The sequence below is a fragment of the Zonotrichia albicollis genome, chromosome 11 (genome assembly GCF_047830755.1).
Source record: "Zonotrichia albicollis isolate bZonAlb1 chromosome 11, bZonAlb1.hap1, whole genome shotgun sequence".
Taxonomy (NCBI): Eukaryota; Metazoa; Chordata; class Aves; order Passeriformes; family Passerellidae; genus Zonotrichia; species Zonotrichia albicollis.
This window is the reverse complement of record NC_133829.1, coordinates 23,013,609-23,029,559: the sequence shown is the minus strand read 5'-3', so window position 1 is coordinate 23,029,559 and position 15,951 is coordinate 23,013,609. Positions and strand designations below refer to the sequence as shown.

Sequence of the window (15,951 nt, the reverse complement as noted above, 5' to 3'; positions counted from 1 at the left end):
GATAGGGTTACCACTGTTGTCTTTCGCTGTGTTTGGATCAGCCTGTAAGCCTGGGAGAGCATCTTTTAGCAGTTGTTTCAATGCTGATTCCCATAATTTGAATTCCGTGGAGGTCATGAGGCAGGAAAAGAGCTGTTTTAAATCATGTGGGGTTACCACAGTCCTACTCAATTCAGAATTTAAAAGGCCACGGAAATATGGACTGTGTGGACCATATTCCTTATGAGATTTACAGATCTCTTTAATCAATTGTCGTCCAAAAGAACTCCAATTAGCAGTTGGAGCTGCCCCGGCTTGAGCTGCAGGCTAAAACGTAACAGGAGCTAGTGACAACATGGGACTATGCATTGGGTCTGCCGTCCCCTGCTTTGTATCCCGGGAATCATAAGCATTGGGATCACAGTTACAGGTTTGGGGACAGGCAGTGGGTGTGTCCCCACTGTGGGAACCCAGGGAGGGGGCGGGGAAACCATGGGAACAAGGGGCAGGGTCAGGGGGCCGGCAGAGGGCGGGGACGCCTGGTGACATCACGTCAGTAGACGCCCCCTGGAAGGAGTAGAGGGGCGAAGCCGAGGGTACTGCAGGAAAGGCGGGGGGAGGGGGGAAGGTGTCATGAGGAACACGAGGAGAGGGGGATGGGGATGGAATTTTGGAATGCTTAAGAGGATTTTGGGAAGAAGAAGACCAGGTTTGGGAAGATGCCACATGGCATCCACCATTTTGCGGACCCCCTAGGGACTGGGGGCCATTTTGGACATCACTGCTCTCTGGAAATCTAACACGTGCTCTGAATTTCAGAGCAGGGGACACAGGGGATTGGGAAAGCCACACAGCCTGGCCAGGGCTTTGTGAACAAAACAACTCAGGCATTTCAACAAACTCTGGGAGTCGACTTCCCAATGAGTTTGCACTCTTTAAAATACCAAGTTTTGGGGAAAGAGGTTTAGGGGTTTTAGAGCTAGGAGAGGGAGAAACAGGGAGAGCAGAGGTACATGGCTTTACATTTGGCTTTTTCTCCATTTCCTTTTGTTTGAGCAATGCTGTTCGAATTTGTAAACTCCAGAACACAAATTTAGCTGAGGGTGATTTGCTAGATCGTCCCAAGATTATCAATTCATTCCCAACTTTATCCCAGAATTGAATATTGTGGATTTGTTCAGGGGAAATGTTAGGGAACTGCAGAAAAAGCCATCTTATAAACTCTTTCAATTTTCCTTTAGAGAATTTCACATTACCATTGACTAAAATGCTAACAATATTATAATACACTCCTTTATGTACAATGCTAAGTTTGGAACCCATGTTAGATGTAAAAAGCAAAGTACTTAATCCCGCCTGACCAAAAACAAAGCTAAAATCAGCTACCAATTTCTAAAAAAACCACAGATAGAAAGCGATAACGAGCAGACAAAAGCTTCACAATGCAGCTGTATACACTGCTTTTAAAATTCCTGGGCAGCAGCAGCAGGGCACGCCCTGCCGAGTCGAGGCAGACACAAAGCCTCCCCCGCCGTGGAATGCAGCCCCCCCGCGGAGCAGAGAGAGCAGCCACTCCACGCGGCAAGCCAAAACCGGGGCTCTCCCGCCGCGGAGCAGAGAGTTCCCCTGGCCACGTAGAAAGAGAGCCCCCCTCCCCCGCACAGAGAAAGAGAGAGAGTCCTTCGCGGAGCAGAGAGCCGAGAGCTCCCCCTCCCCCGCACAGAGAAAGAGAGAGAGTCTCCCGACCACGTGTAGAGAGCCGAGTGTGCTGCCGAGCTGGGGGGAAGGGCAGAGAGCGATCCCGCTCCGGCGCAAATTCTAAAAGACAGTGAAACACGTGGCAGAAAGCTAAAGCTAGAACGCTCCCATCTGTGGGGCTGCGCAGCCAAAAATGCAAAGGTAAAAAGGAACAGAACTCGCGGCAGAGTCTGTTTTTGAGCTTCTGCTCTACCGAAAGCAGAGATACTCACGTGAAATGGAAGCTGTAGGTGGCTGGGTACAGGCAGGTCCTCCTCACCGGAAAAGGACCTCTCTCTGAGCAAGAGAGGCTACCCTCTTCTTCCTCTGGAAAATCTGCTCACCACAATGAAGCTGGGCTTTCCAGAGGCGCCGAACAGTCTACGAAACTTTTTCTGGGAATATTCCTCAAGTCTCTGGCTGGGAGTCTTGAAGCAAGGCTCCTTTCAGCTGGGTGCACGACTGCCAAAAGCTTCTCTGAGGTACTGCGAGTCCGTTCTCGGGCTGTGAGTCACTTTGCCCACCTCAGGGACGCCAATATATATTGGAATAAGAATCGCAATATGTCATGGTTTGACCCGGAAACAGGATTTCTGGGATACTGTGTGGATGGGGCCAATGAGTGGTCAGTTTATAATATTGCCATCTGGCCTAACCACTGGGCAAATGGGATCCACCTCCGAGAACACAGGGTAAAAGCAGGGCTCTCCTCCTGGCAGTTTCTCTTTGGATTTCCGGCGGTGAAGGAGTTGAGTCTCTCCCCCGGCCCAGTTGCTGGCTGGGCTGGGGGAGGGGAAAAGCCATGCGGCCCGGCCTGGGAGAGGTAGGCCTGGCCCCAAGGGTGGAAGGAAGAAAATAAAGAAATGCCGGGAAGCAATGGGCAGCCTGCTCCCCCCCCCCCCCAGCTTTGGAGACAGACAGAGAAAGTGCAGCTGGTGTTTGTGTGCCATTACCTTGAAAGCAGTAAACATGTGCTGGTAGCAGGCAGCCCGGCTGAGGAGATGGTGGGGGGGGTGCAGCCAGGTGTCCAGCCGCTTGGAGGAGTTTTTAACCCTTTTTTGGACAATGAAAATTTCACACAACACTAACCCTTCCTAGACAAGAGATAAGAGTGGAGGATGACGAAGGAGATGAGTGAGTGATGAAGGTCTGGACAAGAGAGAGAGACTGAGAGATGTTGGAAAGATGGAGAAGAGGGAGTGGCATTTGATGCTGGACTCTTTTGTGTAGCCATGGACAGAGCTATGTTTCCCTGGAATACAGAGACTGAGTCCAGGGGGAGAAATGTCCCAGAGCCAAAGAAGATTCAGTGTGGGTACCCCTCGGCCCCAGGGGGTATATAAAATATGGGGGGGACAGATGTCCCAAAGGTGAGAGACTGAGCTTTTCTGGAACTGGACACAGCCTCCTTAAAAGGACAACCCTGTAAGCAGCCCTGATTCTGGTCCGGTGGTGAGAGCACCGGAACAAGGACGGAAAAGGCCACCACGACACATGGAAGGATTCCCTTTCCTCTTGAGGAACTGAAGCTGAGCATTCTAAAGGGTGGTGCTGGACCCAGAATTGATTTTGGATTGTGTTGTATTGGAAATTTGGGGGGGAGGAGGAGGAGGAGAGTGTTTTTGTGAGGTTTCATTTTCCTTGTGTTTTTTCCTTTTTTTTTTCTTTTTTTTCCTTTTGTGTGTAGTTTAGTAATTGTCTTTGTAGTTTAGTAAATAAACTTTTCTTCTTTTTCAAATGAGAGCCTGCTTTGTTTATTCCTGGTCAAAATCTCACAGCAGACACCAGAGAAGGTGTATTTTCATGTGGGTATTTGGCCTTGTGCCAATGTCAAAACAGAACACAATATTACCAGTTAGATGGTACCTGGGCCCGTCTGACCCTAGCTGCTGGGCCAAAGGCGGCACTGTGGTGTAGATCACCCCAGAGATACCTTGGCTGCTGGAGATTGCAGCAGGGCACTGAACAAGTCCAGGCTTGTCAGGACCTCCGTTTACCTCAGGAGAGAGAGCTTCTGGCGATGGTGAAGAGAGAAAGGAGAGGATTCTGCTGGAGGGTTATATCCAGATGTTTATTCCATGGTTACAGAGGTCTGAACCGGGGCAACTGCTCCAACAGAATACCGACCGCATGGTCTGATTAACCTTTTAAGCTCAGGGACAGGGGAAGGGGAGGGGACAGGTGAGCCACCAACCAGGTGGGGGGGTGGGGTCTCAAGGGACGAGGGACACCTGGACAGGCCAATGACCCCCAGACCTGAGGGGCATCCTTTGAACTCGACCAACCACACGACGCCTTGTTGGAATGATAAGCCTGATTGACAGGGCATACTCAGCAAGGGGGCGAGGGGGAAAGGGAGACGGGTATTGCCACACCTGGGAGGTGACCTGGAAATCTAAAACAGGACATTACAACACACCGCAACAGTAGCCCAATTGTGAATGATTTTCTTGACTTGGCAAAGGCTGGGGTGTTAATGGACTCTGTCTTTGGTTCAAATCACCTGCCCTCACCTGCAGACAAAAGCACCACCACCAGCAGCCGCAGCTACATCAGTCAATTTTCTCAAAAAGCTGTGTTAAATTTGGGAGAGGAAAGGAAAACACATCAGACACTGTGGATTAAAGACAAGACTCTGAGGAACAGTTCCAAAGCAAAGGGCAGCAGCCTCTCTCTGGGCACTCCTTGTGCCCCAAGGCAGCCGGGCTGCCCTGGCTGCCCAGGACCCTGCGCCCCGCGGGCTCTGCAGAGCTGCACAGCGGGGAGGCAGCTTCGGACACCTCAGCCCCTGGGCAGGAGGGGCTGCTTGCTCTGCAGGGCTGCCTGTGGGCAAAGCAGGGGGCTGGCCTTCTGCTCTTGGCCCTAGCCTGGCCTTGCAGGGCTAATCGTGTTCCCTGTCTCAAATGTGCTAAAGACAGACTTGTTTGTTTCCAGCTCTGCACAGGTGTGATTTGCAGCACAAAATACTGAAGGACTAAGGCCTGAACAACAGACCCTGAATGAAGCCTCAACAACAGGACCTGAGCCAAAGCTGCCCTCTAGGTGACCTTCCCAACCCAATGTTCCATGTACCTGCTCCTTAACCAAGTCTTATTATCGAAAGGATTGTTGCATCCCTTCACTGGTGAAACACGTCTTCACCCTTCTGCATGAGGAAAATGGACAAGGCCACACCTGGCCTTGGTTCCTCCTTGAGCCCTGGGCAGGCTCGGGGAGAAAACCAAGAGGAGAATGACACCAGCTGTGCCCCCAGCAGAAGCTCTGGCACATTGCTCGTCCAGCACTGTCAGAGTTGGGCTACTCTCACAGCACACTCGGGAGCCTCGTGGCCGCCAAAGGTGGAGGCACAGCAGGATTTCCCGGTTCCCGGCCGTGGCTCTGCAGGGCTGGGCTGGGACAGCTTCCCCCAGCTGATGTGCAGCTCTGCATGAAGGGGAAACCATTGGGGTACCTGGTGATGGATCTTCCTGAATCACCAGAGGCACCCTTTTGTAATAATGCTGAGGTTCATTGCTTAGCTTGTCCTTTCCTGACTCTTTTTTGCACTTTTGCATTACAGTAAATCACCCTGTTCCTTCAGCTGGTGTCTGTGTCTGCATCTCTGACCCTCTCCACCATCGAAACAAACACACAGCCAGTTTAGCATGAGACCTGCCTCTCTGCCAGCCCATCTCTTGGCAAACACCCCTGGTGGCCATCTCCACAAATGAAATTCCCACTTTGCAACTTCCTTTTCTGCAGGCAGGTGAGAAAAGGAGCCACTCCCAATTCTGGACACCTCCAGAAACCAGCTGCTTTCAGCATTCACAACCCTGAAATATCAACCTCCTTCCTTAACCTGCCACTGGGAGCTCCCACCAAGAGGCCTTTTGTCCAAGGATACCCACAGAAGAGCTGGAGAAGGGAGCAGTTTCAAACACAACTGCTTCAGAGTTTAAACTTGCCTTTACCAAATGAGCACACACCAACCTGTCCCAAAGGGAAAGCAGGCAGGAAAGCGAAGCTCCTCTCCCACAACAGCAAACTCTGTGCTTCTTTCTGTTCCAGCTGGAGAGTGGAGGCCATGGACTGCAGCTCACTTTGGGAAGGAGCCCTGGGAATTGGCCGGATCTGGGAGGGCAGCAAAAGGAATTCCCCAAACAGTAGGAATAGATTCTCTGGAAGGAATAGATGATGACAATATTTCTGCAGAAAAGCAATAAAAGAATAATTGAAGCGTTTCAAGAAGTGCCCAGACTGAAATTTGTTTGCCAATGCGGCAACTCCAAAGTCTCTGTGCTGTGTCAGGAAGCTCAGGAATGAACCTGCAAGGCTTGGATAAACATCACCGTGTCCATCCCCCAGAGCACGAGCAGCCCCCCAAAAAGACTTTAAGACTAAGGGACAAAGCTTCTCCCTTCAGCTCTCCACAGCAGCCCTAGGGAGTCTCTCTGCACTGCAAGATCTCCTTTGTCAGTCTACAGTGACAAGAGTTGGCTGCAGGAGGCATTTTCATTGGAGCTCTCCTCAGATGGGGGGAAGAAAAAGAAGAGGTGATTCCTGAGGAAAGAAAAAAGGCAACGCCATTTGGGAAGACACCAGTGTGAGTTTGCTACAACTCTAGGCCAGAAATCTCTTGAAGAAAGCAACATCTATCCATGGGACAGCACTTTGAGTTTGATATCAATGCTGACAAAATTGCTTCCCATTCCTGCTGCTGTAGCTGACTCCGAATCACGAGAAATATGTCAACTCTGCCAAAGACAGGCAGACATAGTGAGATAAAACCAGCTAGTCTGCTGAAAAGGAGTCCAAATGAACGTTTTCTAACTCCCCCTGTTCATCCTTTCCCCAGCCAAGCCAGAGCAATGTCCTTCCTCTCTGTCCCCAATGGTTACCCAGGCACGGGATGCAGCGTGGGACAGAGCCTGTCACTGCTCCCAGTGCCCTGCCCTGCCCTTCCCTGCCTGCCTTGCCCTTCCCTGTCCTGCTGGATCCTGCTGTGCTGTGCTGTGCTGAACCGAGCCCGGCCAGTGGTCACGCATTTCGGGAATGACTCTCCCCTGTGCCGCCCGCCAGCGTAATGAACACACACTTTCTAACTTTGACTAGTTAGAGAGCCTTTGTCCGTGATTTTCAATTTTAACAATTCAGGGAGATTTTGTTTTCCCTGACAGAAGTACAGTTGCTGCCAAGGGGAACACACCCAAAGACCAATAGTGACCCAGCCTTCCCTTTGCTTCCCTTTTCCTTCCCTCACTGCTATACAGCGCTCTCATAGCAGGACCTCAGTGCTGCCTCACCTGAGGATTTAGAGCTGCCTCCAGGCCCTTCCAGGCTAAGTGATGGTGCTCAGGATTCTGAGGTTTTCCTAGCTTCTTGGGAGAAGGTGTTTGCTTCATCTGGACTTCTTGGGGTTTCATCGGAGGAGCCAGGCACAGGCAAATGTCATCTCCACTGTGAGCTCTTCATTCTGCTTGTTCCCATGAAGCTTACATGCCAACCAGAACTCCTTGTTCCTCTGGTTCCCGTAGACCATCACAACCCTTCCACGGCCTCTCCAAAGAGGAGCAGCTGCACATCTTCAGAGCAGCAGTTGCCAGCCCGCATCCCATCAGGTAGGGAAAGAGCTTCTACCCTTGCTCTTTAGAGTTATTCTAGACAAGCATTAATACACAGATCAGTGTTCTATTTGTCCTTGATTTTCTACAGTTTAAATAATTTTTCTGCTGACCTATCTCATGACTGCTGCTTAGCTCTAATCACAGTTCTACTGCCTCTGGGGCCTTCCTTTTGCAGCTTTCCCCAAAACCATCAAATTTTGTGGATTCCCACAATTCCCCCTCTCTGTTCACCTAAAAAGAAACCTTCATAATTATGTCATTTATTAGTTGTGTTTCATAGCCTTACTATAATATTTCTGCTTATTACCTTTTTAAAGCATTTTCTCGCTTGCACTCTAATTGCTATATTACAACACAGCTATATTCTCTCTCTCATTGCTATATTACAACACAGCAATTTTAATGCTGTGGAAGTCCAGTCAGTTCAAAGGGCATAAATTATGCCTGACAATAGTTACAAGTCATTGTTCGAAAAAGTCTTGTTGATTCCAAGGCTTTAATTCGAAACCTTCCTCCATGTTTATACCTTCACACCATCTGTGCGAGATTTCGAGAACTCTCTGTGAATCCATTTCCTACCTCTCTCTCTTGTGTGATAAAAACTTCTTTGATAGTTTTGTCCATCATTTGTCGCACACACCAAAGTATCCAAGGTATTACTACTAGTATCACTACCAAAGCACCCAATACGTATAGAGACCTATTCTACAAAGTTCCCTAAGCCAAAATGCAAAGTTCCATTCTTGGAACAGATCATCTAACCAGGACCCACCATCTTCCTTAATTGGAGCTGGCAGATCTTTCAACTTTTGTACGCTTTTGTGGATAGATTCAGAATGATCTGACAGGTTCATACAATACAATCTTTCAAATTCCTCACAACCACGTCCTTGTGCCTGTAAAAGAAAATCAATTGCTGCTCTATTTGGAAGGGTAGCATGTCTAACGCTATTAACATCAGTCAAAATATCACTGATTGCAGTGGATGTGGCATTAGTTTGTTTACTCAGCCAACATCCAACCCGATTTTATTGTTTCAATGCCATTGCTGAAGCCAGTTGGGGTAAAAACAAACCTGCTGAAACTCTTTATGCAGCCTTCCAAGGCATGAAATCACTCTTACAGTTTTCATCATAACGACGAGCAGATCTTGTTCCCCTTAGTTTCTTCTTAATGACTGCCTTGGCAGTAGGTGCTATCACAGTGAGTATTCCAATGCTACAGGGGCCACCTTCAAGGTGTGATGGATTGCCTTGCCAAGCCCAATCTCCACAAATTAACAATACCCCTTGGGCAATTGTCGTGGATATTGGTCAGCCTTAGAAAGCACATCCCAGCTGTTTGAATAATTACACCAAAAACTTAAGTTTCTGTATGCAAAATAATGGGGAGTAACATTGTACTTTGGAGGATCACGTTCTCACTAATCATTAGCTATAAATGTAAGGCAAAAATCTGTTGTTAAAGAACCAAGGATTTCTAATTCTTGGGGTTCAGATACTGCTTTGGAAAGTTCTTTGGCCCAAACGTTCCAATTCAATAAAGGATTGTTCCCAAAGTCAATTTCACCAGGCTCACCATTGGGTTGCTTTTTGATCAAAGGCAAATCTTTTACTGCCACACCAACCAGACAGGTTGAGAAAGGCTTTTCTGGTTCCAAATGAGACAAACATATGGTATCCGAGCCTGCTGCCTTAGCTAAGGTCAACCAAACATTTGGTTTTTGTTGTTCAACAGGCAAATCTGCCTGACAAGAAGCAATTAAAACCCACCAACACCAACATATAATTTGATTTTGCTCTGTCTTTTTCATGAGCTAATTTTTTGGCAAAATTCTCACATATATATCAATTTTAAAACTTTGCTTTTAAACGTAAGATAAGATTGCACCTTTAAGAACCAATAGATGGGATCTAAACTGTAACAAAACAAAAACAGCCCCACAGGGCTCCATCCCATCCCATCCTGTCCCATCCATCCTGACAGTCTCACAGGGCTGCTGTCCCATTAACATCTGCTCTGCTCTGAAACAGGGCCCAGCATGGTGCTGGGATCATCAGAGAGCTGAGGTGTGTGCTGGAATTCAATGCCCTCCCCATCCTGCAGCAGTCCTGCATTTCCCTCCTGCAGCCCTGGTCTCCTGCACAGCCATGGAGGCTCTTTGGGCTCTGAACTGTATCTGCTGCCCTCAAGGGCAGCTGAGCTCTGCCTTTGGCACAGTCAGGCCTGGCCAGCGCAGGCCATGCTCAGCAATTGCTTGTGTGTGCCTGGCCTTGCTGTCAGCCCCGGCAGCGGCTGCGTGGCCCCTTTGTGGCCCTGTGCTGGCCCAGCCATGGTGGCCCAGCCCCTGTGCAGGCCCAGCCCAGGCCAGGAGCATTGCGGCTGGGAACGGCCCCTGTGCCGTGGTGCCCACAGCAGCCTTGGGGCTCTGTGCCCCATGGCCTCCCTGCTGGGCAGCCTCTGCCAGCTCCTGCAGAGCCCCTGGTACCTGTGGGGCTGCATGGACAGCCCTGCCCTGGGCTCTGCCGGCCTCTGGGCCAGCAGAGAGGCAGCCAGGGCTGGCCATGGCTGAGAACAGGCCCTGAGCCCTGCAGGAGGATGGAGCTGGGCCACAGCCAAACTCAGCCCAGGCCAAAGCTGGGCTCAGCAGCCAGGGCTGTTAATGCATGGGCACAGAGGCTGGCGCAGACAAATGTCCTGGGCCCCCTCCCTTCTCTGTCCATGCCTCCAAGGGCACAGAGCAGCCTCCTCTCTGGACCACTTGCCTGTTTGCAATGCCTTGCACAGGCGCTGGCCCTGCTCCACAAGGTCTGGCCTGAGTCCTGCCCCTGCACACTCAGCCAGACTGAGATGGACACTGATGGTTTCTGGGCCAGGCTCTCTGAGCCCAGCCCAGCTCCCTGCAAGCTCTGCCAGCTGCGCTGAGCTCTGGGCAGCACCAAGGGCCTCTCCCTAGCCCAGCCCGGCCGGCTCTGGCCCCACAGCTCTGCTCATGCCAGGCTGCTCTGGGCACTGCCCCACGGCCTCAGCCCCTGACAAGGGCACAGCAGCAGCTGCAGCTGCCACAGGACTCAGCCCCAGCCATGGGGGAAGGTGCTTGGCCAAGGCCAAAGGAGGCTCCCTGGCTGCCCTGCTCCCCTCGGGCTGAGGTGCTGAGAGCTCTGCAGCCCCTGCTGCCATCCCATCTGCTCAGGGCAGCACAAGAGCCCCGGCCTTGGGGCCCTCAAGAGCTGCTCCTGCTCCAGGCCCAGGGCCCATCCCAAAGCTGGGGCAGCCACAAAGCTGTGCCCATTTCTGTTTGTTGCTGCTCTGATGGGGATGGATCCTCAGCCACTTGGAGGTTGATGATGAATTTTAATACACACCAGAGGCCTCTTAACTTTTGAGATCTTCAGTTATGGAATTCAGTAAAAGAAGGTCATAAACATTTCTTCTAACATACCCGAAGAATAAAAGCCCCAAGGAGTTATCTAAATGTTCAGTTCTGTGGTTAACTGAAGAAATTTCAGAAGTGTATTCAAAGTGAATATACACTACTGCAGGTAATGCAGAGAGAACAGTTTGTCCTCTTTTTTTTCCTGTTTATAGATTGATATCAGCAATGTCCACTTGATATGGACCCACAGCACCTTCTAATGCCGCCTGAAAAGATAGAAAAATCAAGACTCTTCATGGCTGACAATCAATCAGACTTTGTCCCTTCCCCCACTCCACCATTTCCCTCATCCAACTCCTGGCACTCCTATGGATCAGGAATAGTGTGGCCAGCAGGGCCAGGGTAGTGAATCTTCCCCTGTGCCCCTGAGCACTGCTTTGGGCAGCACCTCGAGTGCTATCTAATTCTAGGCCCCTTTGGGTGGGCAATAGGATGAAATTTCTTCCAGGGAAGAGTAAAGAAAGCAAAGCTGAAGCAAAGGAAATTCTCAGGGCAGTTTGGGGGTGGCTGCCAGAAAGCCCTGGCTCTGAGCAACAGCGTCTGCAGTTGGACAGGAAACTCCCAGCTGATGGGAACAAACTTTCTGGCTGATTGCAGAGGCCAGGACAAAGCTGAGTGGTTTCCCTGGTGTCCCCCAGCCCTTGCTGGCCCCAGGGGCTGATGGCATTTGTGCTCCCTCAGGTTCATGTCCCCACACCAACAGCATGGGGGTGCTCTTGCCTGCTCTGTGCAGTGCAAACAGGGGCCCCTGAGCCAGTGCTGCTGTGTCTGTGCCTGCAAGGATGGGGCACCTGTGTGAGCTGGGGCAGAGGCCAGGGCTGCAGAGGAGGGATGTTGATGGCAGCTCCATGAGGACGCTCTGGGACACTGGCCTGGGCTGTCCAGAGCACTGGGGATGGATCAGCCCCTGCTCTGCTGCTCCTTCCCATCTGCCCCAGGGCCCTTGCAGAGCCCCAGCCATGCTGTTTGCCCCCAGCCTGCCCACGGCCAGCCTGGGGCTGCTCACGGGGCTTTTCTGTGCTGAGCATTGGCCTGGGTGTGTTCTTGAGAGAGCCTGGGCAAGGAGCCTGGAGCCCCCAGGGCCTGGGCTGAGGCGTCAGCGCTGCCCCAGCAGTGCCCATGGCCTGTCCCTGCTGCAGCCCCGGCACTGCCACCCCCAGAGCTGTGCCCGGCCCCGAGAGCACTCAGGCCCTGCAGCAACACCAGGGCCACCAGGGCAGTGGGGCAGGGCCACGGCAGCAGCGCTGGCAACACCAAGTGCTGCTGCTGCTGGGCACAGCTGTTGGGCCAGAACTGATCTGCCCCCAGCTCTGCACACAGACATTGCTGCTGCAGCTTCAGAGAAGGCAACAAAAGGGCATCTCTGCAGAAAACTTTGCTGGGAGCTCCTTTAGTTCCTTTAAAGCCGCGAAGAGAGCAGCCCCTCATTGAGACAGTCTGTGGGCAAAGGTAAGTTGGAGAGAAACAAAATGAGAAATGGCACAAGGAATGACATTTATTTGTGGAAGATATGAAAATGTAAAACAAAGAAATAGAACCTCCAAAATGAAACCAATGAGTAGTATCAAAGATGACTTTTTTTGCAAGTTATTGGAAGGAATTTTTCAGCCGTTTATTCTTACAGGCACCATCCAGTCATCAGTCTCCTCACTGCAGCCTTGAGCTCCTGGTTCCTCAGGCTGTAGATGAGGGGGTTCAGGGCTGGAGGCACCACCGAGTAGAGAACTGACAGAGCCAGATCCAGGGATGGGGAGGAGATGGATGGGGCCTTCAGGTAGGCCAACATGACCGTGCTGACAAACAGGGAGACAACAGCCAGGTGAGGGAGGCAGGTGGAAAAGGCTTTGTGCCGTCCCTGCTCAGAGGGGATCCTCAGCACAGCCCTGAAGATCTGCACATAGGAGTAAACAATGAATACGAAACAACCAAATACCAAACAGGCACTAACTGCAATGGGCCCAAATTCCCTAAGATAAGATTTGGAGCAGGAGAGCTTGAGAATCTGGGGCACTTCACAGAAGAACTGTCTCATGGCATTGCCATGGCACAAGGGCAGGGAAAATGTATTGGCCGTGTGTAGCAGAGCATTGAGAAAGGCACTGGCCCAGACAGCTGCTGCCATGTGGGCACAAGCTCTGCTGCCCAGGAGGGTCCCGTAGTGCAGGGGTTTGCAGATGGACACATAGCGGTCATAGCACATGATGGTCAAGAGATAATACTCTGATCCAAGAAAGAAGAAAACCAGAAATACTTGGGCAGCACATCCTGTGTAGGAGATGTCCCTGGTGTCCCAGAGGGAATTGTGCATGGCTTTGGGGACAGTGGTGCAGATGGAGCCCAGGTCACTGAGGGCCAGGTTGAGCAGGAAGAAGAACATGGGCGTGTGCAGGTGGTGGCTGCAGGCTACGGCGCTGATGATGAGGCCGTTGCCCAGCAGGGCAGCCAGGGAGATGCCCAGCAAGAGGCAGAAGTGCAGGAGCTGCAGCTGCCGCATGTCTGCCAATGCCAGCAGGAGGAAGTGGCTGATGGAGCTGCTGTTGGACATTTGCTGTGGTTGCACATGGGGACCTGTTCATGGAGAAAGGACAGTGACAAGTCAGCAGAGGCTGCTTTGAGCCAAAACTGAACTATACCCTGTAAACAGTCCCTACATCTGGGACTCACCCAGCCTTGTTCCTGCTTTGGGACATCCTTTGGCTGCAATCAGAGCACAATCACACTCCTGGGACACCATGGGATAAACCAGACCCTGCCCAGAGCAGAGGGATCCCTGAATGTGTCACCCTCTCTAAAGGTCTCTGGGCAAGGTCTCAGCACCCCCTCGTGCCAAGGACATTCTCGGCTCACTTGGCAAACCCAGCAGCATTTCCTCAGCTGTGGCAGCTCTGCCCTTCCCTGTGGGACATTCAGGGAACTCCCAGAGGCTCTGGCACAGATTTGCACCCAGGAGGGCAGCTCAGAGCTTGAAAGGGCACAGCAAGGAGATCCCTGGCTGTGCCCATGATGGGATCTCAGGGAGGAGGCTCAGCTCATTCTCCTTTCCCACGGACTGCTTTGCCCACAGCCCCACTGGTGCCAGGGAAGCTTGGACACCCCATTCCCATGGACACACCTGCCTGGCAGGAATGCCAAGGGCAGTGCCTGACTCAGCTGCTGCAAATGCCAGAGCCTCCCTGAGAGCAGCAGATAACAGTGACAATATCAGGGCAGTGCAGAAACAAGAGAAGATGTTGTGGTGCTGTGCCTGAGAGGGCAGGGCAGAGACAGCCGGGCACTCAGGACAGTGTTCCCGTGCCCAGCTGTGCCCGGCACCTCCCACACACCAACAGTGCCCTCATCCTGTCCCCAGCACTGCTCTCTTCAGCCCCCTTCTTCCCTGAGCATCTCCCTGGGCCTGGACATTCCCTCCTGAGAGGAGCCTTGTCCCTGCCAGCGCTCACAGAGCCCATCCCAGCCTGTGTGCCCTGGCCAGGGCCCTACAGAAACCTGCCTGTGTGCAGGGCCCTGGCTGGGGCAGGCTCTGTGTGCAGCTGGGCAGGGGCAGCTCAGGAGAGCCCTGCTGGGCCCTGTAAAGGTGATGCTGCTGCTGCCCAGGGCTGAGGAGTGGCTGAGGGCCCTTTGGGAGGCTCCCAGCAGAGAGACTGACCACCCAAAGTTATAATTCTGGAATCTCTGTAAATGTTCAAACATTCCTTTTAAGATCCTGCTTTCTTGCTTTCAACTCAAAATGTTTTGGGATTCTGGGATTGCAATTCCAGTTCTGCTTCTCTCATCCCCCTGTTGTCTATAATCCAAAGAGAAAAAAAAAAAAACCAAAAACCCTTGCAGCAGTGTTAGAATAGTAAATTAAAAACCAGATATTTATTGGAAGCTTCCAGGTGTCCCAGTGGGAATGGGGCACACCTGGGGCTTGATTTAAACAATTTATTAAGGTTGATAAATTAGGATATCTAACCAGAACATCCAATAGGAGATTCAGTTACCCCAGTTACACACCCCTGGCTCAACTCATTGGAGTAGGTCCAAGGGGTTTTTTGCCTTCACTTTTTGCTTATGACTGCTCACATTCTGATTGAGAAACAAAATGTTCCTGTTGGTCCTCTTCCTGATAATAAGACTATCAAGCATACAATATGTATTGTATACCATATGTATTTCAGGAATGCGTTTACACAATCAGCTTATTTTTCTAAAATCAAAGAAAAAGGTTAGGGAAAATAATAGAGTTAATATAGGATTATAGTTATAGAAGTATATAATAGTAAAGAGTTCATTAAGAGTTTAATAGACTTAAATAAGGATTATAGATTCATAACTATGTAATAGTAATTTATAGAGCTACAAATATAAGAAAAATGTATAAAATGAAAAAATCTTTTTGTCATCACCCCAACATTCCCATCCTTCTCCAAGCAGGAAATTGAAAACACTCTCAGGAAAGTTCCTGATCTTTACATCAATCCCAGGCTTACCTTCTTTGGGAAGTGCCCTCTGGAGCTGTGCCCAGGCTGGTCTAGAGCTGGGAGCAGCCGTGCCCCACCCAGCCCCTCTCAGCAGCAGCCCCTGCCCTGCGCAGGGTGGCTCCTTCCCCCCACAGCTTCTCCCCAATGCTGGGAGCAGCTGCCAGGGCTGGCTGAGAGCTGTCCCTGGCAGGCAGCAGAGTCCCTGCCCCAGCACAGCGCCCTGGACTGCAGGACCCTGCTCTTCAGCACAGCCCTGGGCACCCCTGGCTGCTCTGCACAAGAGACAATCAGAGAATGTACTCACAGGGTCTGTAGGCATTGGGATGTTCCAGCTTGAGGAGATCACGCCAGGAGCTGCAGCTGCATTGACCTGCAGCCAGAGGTTCCTGTGCCAAGGGCTGGCAGTGACTGTGCCCCAGGCACTTCTCAACACCTTCCCAGCCCTGCCTGATTGAAGCTCTCTGTGCCTCTGTGCTGTGCCCGGGCTGGCTGCAGGCAGTGCCTCAGCCCTGCTGGGCTGGCAGAAGAGCTGCTCATCAAGAGAAATGTGCTTTTGAAGCTCTTCTTGGTTACCAGGAGCTGCCTCTGTGCCAGGAGCGCAGCCCAGCTCAGCAGCACAGACACAGCACAAGGACTTTAATGAGCCTCTGGGGCTTTGTGCTCAGGCCTTCAACATCAGTCCCTGAGAGGGAGCTGAAAAAACCCCTCCAGAACTCCAAGTCAGAATCACACT

General features: G+C 51.4%; 1 protein-coding gene across 1 annotated transcript; it reads right to left on the bottom strand.

Moving 5' to 3' along the window:
* Positions 1-12,373: 12,373 nt before the first annotated feature.
* Positions 12,374-13,368, bottom strand: LOC141730603 (olfactory receptor 14J1-like). Its single transcript, XM_074549749.1, has one exon. The coding sequence runs from the start codon at positions 13,298-13,300 to the stop codon at positions 12,374-12,376; it is 927 nt and encodes a 308-aa protein (XP_074405850.1). The 5' UTR covers positions 13,301-13,368.
* Between the last annotated feature and the right edge of the window lie 2,583 nt (positions 13,369-15,951).

Coding starts and splice junctions, on each gene's coding strand:
- LOC141730603 (XM_074549749.1), bottom strand. CDS start 13,300: ATGTCCAACAGCAGCTCCATCAGCCACTTCCTCCTGCTGGCATTGGCA.